The sequence below is a fragment of the Chiloscyllium punctatum genome, chromosome 45 (assembly GCF_047496795.1).
Source record: "Chiloscyllium punctatum isolate Juve2018m chromosome 45, sChiPun1.3, whole genome shotgun sequence".
Taxonomy (NCBI): domain Eukaryota; kingdom Metazoa; phylum Chordata; class Chondrichthyes; order Orectolobiformes; family Hemiscylliidae; genus Chiloscyllium; species Chiloscyllium punctatum.
Window position 1 is genome coordinate 46471999 of NC_092783.1, and position 10099 is coordinate 46482097.

Below are 10099 nucleotides of genomic sequence, written 5' to 3' on the forward strand. Positions count from 1 at the left end.
TGACGACTCTGTCTGTCCTAGCTTTTAGCTTCCAGCCTAACTCCTTGAGCTCTTGAATGACCTCCCCACCCCTCTTCCTACCTATGTCGTTGGTGCCAATGTGTACCACGACTTCTGGCTGCACACCCTCCCCCTTCAGGATTCTGAAGACACGGTCCGAGACGTCTCGGACCCTAGCACCCGGGAGGCAACAAACCATCCGAGAGTCTCGCCCCTGTCCACAGAACCGCCTGTCCGTCCCTCTAACTAGAGAGTCCCCTATAACTAGCGCTCTCCTCTTCTCCCCCTTTCCCTTCTGAGTCTCAGAGCCACAGACCCCTTCACTGCAGCTTACACCTGCAAGGCTTTCCCCCCCAACAGTTTCCAAAGCTGTATACTTATTTTTTAGAGAGAAAAAAAACACCGCCGCCCGCTACAGGTAAGCAACTCTGAAACAAACTGTCTTCCCTTAGCTGTAGTCTCCCGGGTTCGCTTTTCCTCGGCCGCTGCTCCCACTCAAATGCAAATGTTTTCTCCACCATGTCCCTGAAATTCTTTTGCTGATCATCTTCAATCTGGGTTGTCTGGTTACTGACCCTTCTGTCTCCCAAACATTTCTCCATATTTACTTTAACTAATCCTTTCCTCATTGTGAGACTCATATTTTCCTAATTTCTATGTTTCCTCATGCTAGAATAATTTGTAGATACAGATCAACCTTCAAAGATAAGTCTATTGGCCCATGACTTTGTTTGATCCCATGACCAATTTTGTTGTCAGAAATCTGGAGTAACAAAATGGAAAATCCAAAGTTTTATCCAACTAAATATTCAAGTCGTAGAATTTTAACAGTTGAGAAAAAGGCTCTTTGGCCCATTGTGTTTGTGCTGGTCATCCAACATCCATCTGTTCTAATCCCATTTTCTGTCACTTAACCCAAAGCCTTGTATGCTATGGTGTCTTAAGTTTTCATCTAAATATTACTGAGGTGTCTTGAGGTTTCCTGCTTCTACCATTCTTTTAGGTTGTGACCTCCAGATACCTCCAACCCTCTGGTTGAAAAAGATTTACCTCAAATCACCCTGTAAACTTCCCATTCTTTTCCTTCAAATTACCACCACTCCCAGCTTTTGACACCTCCACTAAAAGGAAAGGTTTCTTCCTATTGACTCTATTTATGCCCCTCAGAAGTTTGCATATCTCAATCCCCCGCACAACCTCTGTGCTCTCAAGCACACAACCCCAGCCTAATGGGAATATTCAAAATCAAAATTCTTAATTTTTCCCACTGGTTTCATTCCCTTCACTAACTATTGGCTCAGACTGACCTAAATGTTAAAAAAGGTTATTATTTTGTTCAACTCAGAAGTGATACCTTCCAAACCACACTGATACATATCATTCTCCCAGTTCAGTCTATAGATAGCAAGAGTCCAGACACAGATTCATCTCAAGGATTTATTGAACATGTACCATATTACAAGCAAAGATCCTTATTATTCTAACAACTGGGGGCAGGAGCATCACCAAATCAGGTCAAGACTTGATCAGAAGTATCAAGGGTACATTGCATTTGACATTTATACTTTATTTCTATTTGGTCTACATTCTTCAAAGGATATGCTAGCACCTCTTTCTCTGAATCTACCGCAAACTGTTAGTTGTGAGGCCATAGATGTTATCTCCTCTTGGGATTGTGAAATCTTATTTTTCTAACTGGTGTCGATTATCTCAGTACTGTTCTATTATATTTAGACTTATAAATTCTATTTTGTACCATAATGACTGTATCATAATGACTTTTAACTGTACCAAGTCATTAATTTATTATATTACATAGACCCTCAGCCACAACCACGCCACTCCTCCCGCCATATCCCCCGTTACTGCTAAAATCTATATTTTGTTACATGCTGTTTGATAATGTATTATGCTGCAGTTAGACCTACACAAATTAATGCGTGATGGTCTTTACCTTCTATAAATTATATGCATAAAACAGCAAAGTTGTAGAATTCATAGCAAGTTATTTTAATAAGTACTAATACAGGAAGATTCAAAAACAATATGTTTATACTGTGATCTATTGCCCTCAATATCATAGCTAACAATAATAGTACAATATGTACTTACAAGCTTTTTTTCATGTACAGACATGAAATACAACATCTTAAACCTAGTTTAGCAATATGACTGAAAAGTGTCTTCATAAATGGGAACAGAAATAGATGTCTACCCATGTGACAAATATGCAATATTAACATTTCCACAACTGCAAATTTCTCTGATAGCTGAAAATACAGATGTTTCCCATTGTATTCATTATTTAGAGTGGAAGTATCTAACATACCATTGAAGAGAAAGTGAGGACTAACATACCATCTAAAATACCATTGGTAACTTACCAAAACTCAACACAAAGGAACACAAAAATATTAAACCATTAGTTGTTTAAGGACTTAAACAAGCATTACTTGACAATTAAACATATGAATTCTGTTCTGAGATGTTCATTATTAAGCTGTTTCTTGGTATTCAGTTTTTTCGGCACTGTATGCTGTGATGTAATGCTTAGTTCTGGTGATCTTGTTCCATCCATTCTATGAGAATGTCGATTTCACCAATAGCTTTAACAGCAGCTGCCCTGAGAGTCAACTGGAAAAGGACAGAGATTTATGAAGTCATTTGCAAAATAAGCTTTGAATATGGTTACAACAGATCTTGCCCATTGATATTCTTTGTTACTGTGGAAGAGCAGACAGTTTTGGACATGGACTCACACTGTCCACAGTTACTACCAGACTTACAGTCAACCCTGCTATAGAAGCTTAACAGACTTGTAGCCTGTCTTATCAATTCTGGCAGTTCTCCAACTTTACAAAGTGACTGTTGTCCAAATGTGAAGTATTTTGCATGGGCACAGAGAGGATGACGAATGAAACATAAACCTTGAGTTCTGTTTGAGGTTCAATATTTGGAATTCAACCTCTGCATTCAGCATCATTTACATTAAGGTTGGACCCGTGCCTGATTTTTGTCTTTTGCTATATTAATTTTAATTTGTTATCTAGAATGTAATTTTGCAATATGTTTACTTTGCATAAATTTTCCAATCTTTTAACATATTCCATTAATCAGTGCTGCTCTATGAAAAGCAAATATTCTCATTTGTCAATGAAATGAAAGATATGACAACATACATTTTCAAAAGTATTTTGTATTTTCTTCATCATAGTTCGGGATTCTTCTCCACAGTGACACTTCATCTCTGCATGCTGTCCAATAAAGGAAGTCATAACAGCATTTAATTCAAGGATCAACAGAACGATGTTTCAACATCAAAAACAGTTATAATATGTGCAGTTAACATGTAAAATAAATGTGACATTGCTTCTGGTTTTGTTACTTACACATTGCCGAAGATCTCGCTTGATGCTGAGGAAGGAGTTGGCCAAAGTGTTGGTCCTCCTCTCGATGAGGGAGCTAGATGGAGTGTGATGTTTGAAGACAGTCTCCACATAGAATCTCAACAAGTGGCGCAGAAAACAGCAGCTCTCCTCTGCCTGGAAATGAGAGCAGGGAATGAGAGAAAAGTTGCATATCTCAGGCTCTGAGGTAAGGATGCAATTTAGATACCAAATTAACTATGTGTTGTGGCTATCTTAAGCAACCACTTGGTTATCATGACAAAATAGTCAGGATAAAATAGATGCCATAGAACAGGCTAGATAATAAAAATGTTCTGCTTTGAAGGAGGGTCAATGGATCCTATACGTTAACTCTACTTTCTGTCCAGAGATGCTGCCAGACCTGCTGGGTTTTCAAGCATATTTTGTTTTAGTTTCCAATAATAAACTACATGACCCCTGACTCCTATATAATGGATGGAAATGGTATCCATTTTAATTAGTGGCATTATTAAGCACTACATACACTGGATAACTGGGATAACTTGAACATCGGGATCATTGGTGAAATAGGCAATGCCAGTACCTGAATCCCTTGTAATGCAGATTTGGCTAGAAGCCTCACATCATCAGCTGTATCTTCCATTTGCTGTGGAGGAAGAAATTGTTTTAATAGCGTTTCCCTGAGGTAGCTTCAAATTCCATAATAAAGGGTGTAAATAGGAGGGTACAGTGAATCTTGACTTACAATTGGCTGTCTGATAGCTGAGAATGCCTGCTGGATTTCAGCTATGTTAGCGGCCAGTGAACATCGTCCAAAGTGCAACCTCTTGGCTTGTGTAAGTAAGGGCTGGAAGAGGGTCACAGCGACCAGCCAGAAAACAGCACTCAGACCGTTCATCGTTAGAGACAACGAGAAACCTACAAACACAAATAGCCAAAAGGTTCATGCAAAGATTTAAAAACAGGCTTTCTTTAACAGGAATGAATCTGCAGTCCAAATGTAAACGATTTGAAACAAGAGAAATCTCCTAGTGGGTTAGCTCAAGGTTTAGTTCACATACAATTGCCTTGATATCACCACGACATTAACAACCGATATTTCACTAAAATCTTCGCCTTGTCACTCTATCGTCCAGGATCGAATGCTCATGCCTTATAATATAAGTCCTTATTTGCTATCGGTGAATGTTGAGTTCTAGTTAATTCACGAAAGCTAGAAAAAAATTGGAATAGTTCTGTATACGAATATTCAGTTATTTATTAAGATTCGTTAATTTCTTGCATTGACAATAAAGGACTAGTAGTTACAATTAGGGAATTCAAATTATAGCATCAATTATATTTACCTTACCAAGTAACACGGAGTTCTATTTGTATGGTTACTGAGACATTGTATTATGTACTCGCGGCGTCTCAAAGCACTTTACAAATAAAATGCTACTTTCTTAAAAGCCAGGAGGCCCGGGTTCAAGTCCCACCTGTTCCAGAGGTGTGTATTAACACCACAAAACAGATTGATTAGAAATTAGTTAAAACAATTCAATGAATTTGATTCGTGACTAATTTCTTGTACATTCTGCTTTTATTCCACTGAAACAGTCTATTTATGTATTTCTCACAAGTTAAACGTACCACACAACATTCAGCCCGCAATTGCAACCTGAGATCACTTGTCCTGTGAAGTGACTGCACAGAAGGTACTGTCCCTCACAACAGTTAAAGGAGGTTTCTCACCTAGCACGATGGCGCAGCATGAACACTTGGATAGAGGGAGGCTCTCACCTGTGTATGTTGGCAGTAGCTGTTGGCTCCCCTTGTCCAGGTTTGCTCATCTCTCCACCGTTTGTGTCCCTTAAATACACCTGCATAACAGAGTGGGGATTTTTATTTTCAGATTCATACACGAGGTTTTCCGAAGTTTCTCGGGCGGGACAATATCATTTCCTCAGTAATTTGCATAACATTTTGCTTGATTTCACCTGCCGCCATTTACCGATGGTGTGAAACTGAAATCACTTTCTTGAATTTCCAGCAAATCTTTCTTCAAAAATATTTTCACTTCCCTCTTAACAGCCATCAGTTTTTGTTTTCCCAAATATGTTACCATGGTAAGAAATCAACCAAATAGCACCTAGAAGAAATAGTTTAATCTTTTTTCTGCACAATTCCAATACCTCTACATATTGTGTAATTTCTAACACATTATTTCAACTGGCGAATCCGCAAAGTATTCCTCATTCTCAAACACTCAATCCCTTAAAAGTCTGTCTACATCACCCCTCATTTTCTCTGCACCATCACCCTTCACTAAATGCACTCAGTGTGGTACTGTGACTCAGTGGTTAGCGCTGCTGCCTCACAGCATTAGGGACCCAGGTTTAATTCCAGCCTTGGGTGACTGTATGGCATAGCATATTCTCCCCATGTCTGTGTGGGATTCTGCTGGGTGCTCCGGTTTCCTCCCACAGACCAAAGATGTGCAGCTTCGGTTGATTGCCCAGGCTAAATTGTCCTGTAGCATCCAGGGACATGCAGGCTAGGTGGACTAGTAATGGTAAATGCGTGATAAGGAGATGTGGTGGGTGTGGGCGGGATGCTCATTGGAGGCTTGGTGCAGACTTGATGGGTTGAATGGCCTGAGTAGACCAGTTGGCTTCTGGAGCCATTGAATAAAATCATGGCTCGTCTGTTTGTGCTTTGAATTCCTCATTCAAAACTACTCCCAATAACCTACGATTCCCTTGCCTAACAAGATCCCCCTCATAACTAAGCTAATGAATAAGGTCCAGGTATTATTAGATGACTGAGAGCCAAACACCAGGTCTACTCTTTGTGGGAAACCTCTGTTGGACATCTGTATCTCACTACAAGGAAACCGTCGGAGAGCATTTTGAATGTCACTCAGTAAGATTTGCTTTCCGCTGCACATTTATTTATTAACGTTAAATTGCCCCATGGCCATGATTTGATGCCATGTCTCCTGAATAGACTGAGGCTCTGGATAGCTGGGTCAGTGACATTAACACTATGTCACCACTCCCTCCCATGCTAGCCTGCAAGCTACCTATTTGTGACTCATGCACTAGAACACCTTTTGCACCTTAGAATTCTTCAGTCACTCTCCATTTAAATAATACACGTTTTTTTATTCTTCCTGTCAAAGTTAACGACTTTATGTTTTTCCATATTATGCTCCATGGGCCAGATTTTTGTCCACTCACTCAACCTATTTTTATCCATCTGCATCTTCTTATGTCCTCTTCACAATGATCTTTGTGTTGTCTGCAAATTTAGTCACAATGGCTTCATTGCATCATCACATCCTACCAAGATGCTTCATGAGCATTCCATACTGAGGAATATATTCAGCAGTAATGAGATATTCTTAAGCCTTAAAGAGTTTCCTTTGACCATCCCAATAGAAAGACAAATGTCATTGTCCAAGGTGTTGGTTTACTGCCACCAATCAGCATTGACAATGTAATTTTGGAAGTTTCACATTAACCAGGCTCCACAATCACCAGCAATTTGTCACCTCATGCTGGAATCAACACCTGCATTGCAAAAGCTGCAATTTTTCTGACAAGCTAAGAGTTTAGGACAATAACAATTTGATGGAGACCTTGAAACTATGAGTCTGCAGACCCTGTGTTTTCAATGCATCCTTTGATAGTAGTAAAACTCGGACAACTAAAATTAGGCAGGAAATAAGTCTGAACAGGTTCTATCTTCCCTGTTTCATTCATGTTCTTGACATCTCTTGGGGGATGGGAAAAGCTCACCGGCATAGAGGTTCTGCAGCATACTGATTGTCTTAGCATGCACTCATTACTAAGTCAATGTTGCGATGCCTCAGCCCTGTTCATTGGATAAGTAATGATTGTACTCCCAGTATTCTTTACAAGAAACTTGCCAGGGCCTATTGAACATCCATATCCTAAATACAACGAAATTTGCGAGCAAGAAACAAAGATAGAGGACATTGACACAGACAATAGTGAGATCTAGGACCGTGACATTTTAATGCAGAATCTACAAAGAGGTATTGGAATAAGTGAAGCAAAATAAAAACTCAGCTGGCTGAAATAATTCCACAGAGGCCAATTTCCCGTCAACAAGTTATTCTTTATTTACACGTGTCACTGGTCTGACTTCCTTAGAGCCTGAGTGAGCAGAGCCTATGACACTCTTGTTTATGTTTGTCAGCCTGGGCTCCCTAATTGTACCAGATTAACAGTGCCAATCAGGGAACTCATACTTTACAAGGTCCACCTGGCTGACCTTGTTGTATTCAATACATCCCTCCCCCTCTAAATCCAGGAATGGAAGGCTATTCTTTTCCTTGTAGCCACTTCTGGGGAATTTTTGCACTGGATCCAATTCTTCTGACTCAACATTGATACAGGTGATGTGTACTAGACCGTAGTCCACCTCTTGTGCCTTGAGCATCTTGGAAAACATTCATCCTCTTCTTCCAGCGATTAAGGCATTGAGGAAGTGACACTGCTGTGTCCATCTCTAACTCCATCACCAGACAGGGGTGTTCCCTCCCAGTTGGGGAACACTTCAGTGGTCAGGGCCATTCAGCCTCAGATCTTTGGGTGACCATCCTCCAAGGTGGACTTCAGGATAGGCAACAACGCAAAGTGGCCAAGCTGAGGCTGATAGCCAAGTTTGGTACCCATGAGGATGGCCTTAACCAGACCTTAGGTTCGTGTCACACTACAGGTGACCCCAATACACTATACACTCTCTCTCTCTCACACACACACACACACACACAAGCACACATACACACGCACCCTTACATACTCACACACCGATGCAGACCCTCTCATACATACGCTCTCATACACAAGCACACATGCACCCCCCACACTCACACCCTGCGCACACACCCTCTCACAGGCTTATACTCCATCACTTTACCATTGTACCACTCCATTACACACACACACTTTACCAAGTTTTCACACATGCAAACACACACTCCCTAATGTAAACTCACACTCACACTCACTCTCTTTCTCTCATGCACACGCACACATATAAGTCTATGGAGTGAATTTATATTTGCAGAATTATATTTGCAGATACATTCTATTTTACTCAAAAATTCACAATCTGTAGACAGTCAATGCAGGCAGTGAATACATGTAATATTTTGTAAATTCCTTTTTGGAAATAGAACAAGTCTGACTCAAGATTAGGATACAGACAGACTCTAGCCTCATACTGTTAATGTAGTGTCTGAGCTCAGATGTCACCTTTTGTTATAAAATCTTAAGTTATCTCGAGAAGGTAACTTAAAAGAAGTTCTGGAATTTATCAGAACCTGCAACACATTCTAAAAAATGAAAGATTTAACAACAATCCAGGTTTGTTTAGTATATCATTTCAGTTGCATGACACTGTAATCTTTTACTATAAATTCTGTGTCGTATGGTCTTAAGCTCCACAACCAGTGCCTCCAACTAAACCTGTTGGATGATAACCTGATATTGTGTGATTTTTTTTAACTTTGTCCACTCTAGTCCAACACTGGAACCTCTACATCATTTCTGATTTCGAGCATCCGCAATTCTTTCAGTTCTTTGTTTGTTTTGATTGGTTCTGATTTGGATGTTGATAAGCAATTTAACTATTCTAAGCCAGATATAGCTGGGCTTTCCATGGTGTGCACTTCTGTGGATACTAGCCTACGAGTTCTGTTCCTCAGTTCAGGCTTGGTGGGCCTCTTTTGTTGTCTCAAATCTGCATGCTGGCAGCAACTACAATGGCTTGTCTGCCTGGATCCTGAAGAAAATATTAACCATTTTGTCAAGGCTTTGCTTTGTTTTGGAGTTTTGCTGTGGGTGACCTCGAATCCCTCTGTTCAGGATATGTCCCTGAGTGAGGCTATACTAGTGCCTTCACTCAGATGGTGTCCCCCAAGCTCAGCCGGCCTGGTGAGGGTGTCCATTGCCATACATTGTAACTCATATGCTCCACTTGCTGTATTTTTCAAAGATAAAGCCAGTTCTTTTGCGTGATTCCATCATTAGTCCCACATACCAAACAGCCTCTCAGCATCTGATTAAGGGTTAAACTAAAGTCATATGCCTGTGCCAGTCATCTTAACCTCGTCAAAAATCTTGATACGGATTCCCCTGGTTCTCAAACTGCCGAGTGAAACTAGGGTCATAACGTTCCTCAACTAAATCCATCACTCTTGAAAGGTTTTCGTATCTGGGGCCTCAGGAAACGTTCGGCTCTTAATAACTAAAAACATTTTCAGCTCCACAAGCTGTTAGGTGAATTACTCATTACTTTTCATCTGCCCCAATGTCATTTATCTGGAAAGAAAAATGCATTCTCTCCACATACTGGGCCCATTCTTCAACGGCAGGATGGAATGAGTCAAACTTCCTAAGTTATTGCATGATGCCAGAAATGCTTACCCCAACTCAAAGACAACTGTTGCAAGAAAATTTCTTCAGGAGTGAATTTTATCTCTGTTTTTACCACTGAATTAACTCCACAGAGGCTGGTATCCTGTTGCCAAAGTCATCCTTTATTTACATGTGCATAGTACTTGACACTGGTCTGGCTTTCTCAGAGCCAGCACTCAGAGTGAACAGAACCTCTGACACTTCTGTTTATTTTATTTTATCTTATTCTTCTTTTTTCTTTTCTTTTCTTCTCTTGTGTGAGACACAATGAAAGACACA

At 40.2% G+C, this 10099-nt stretch overlaps 1 protein-coding gene across 1 annotated transcript; it reads right to left on the reverse strand.

Moving 5' to 3' along the window:
* Positions 1–2550: 2550 nt before the first annotated feature.
* il19l (interleukin 19 like) lies at positions 2551–7838 on the reverse strand. Its single transcript, XM_072563139.1, has 6 exons — positions 7688–7838; positions 4135–4307; positions 3973–4035; positions 3390–3542; positions 3180–3254; positions 2551–2634 (listed from the first exon to the last, which is right to left on the reverse strand). Exons 1-6 carry the CDS (start codon positions 7836–7838, stop codon positions 2551–2553), a joined length of 699 nt encoding a protein of 232 aa, XP_072419240.1.
* Positions 7839–10099: the final 2261 nt, after the last annotated feature.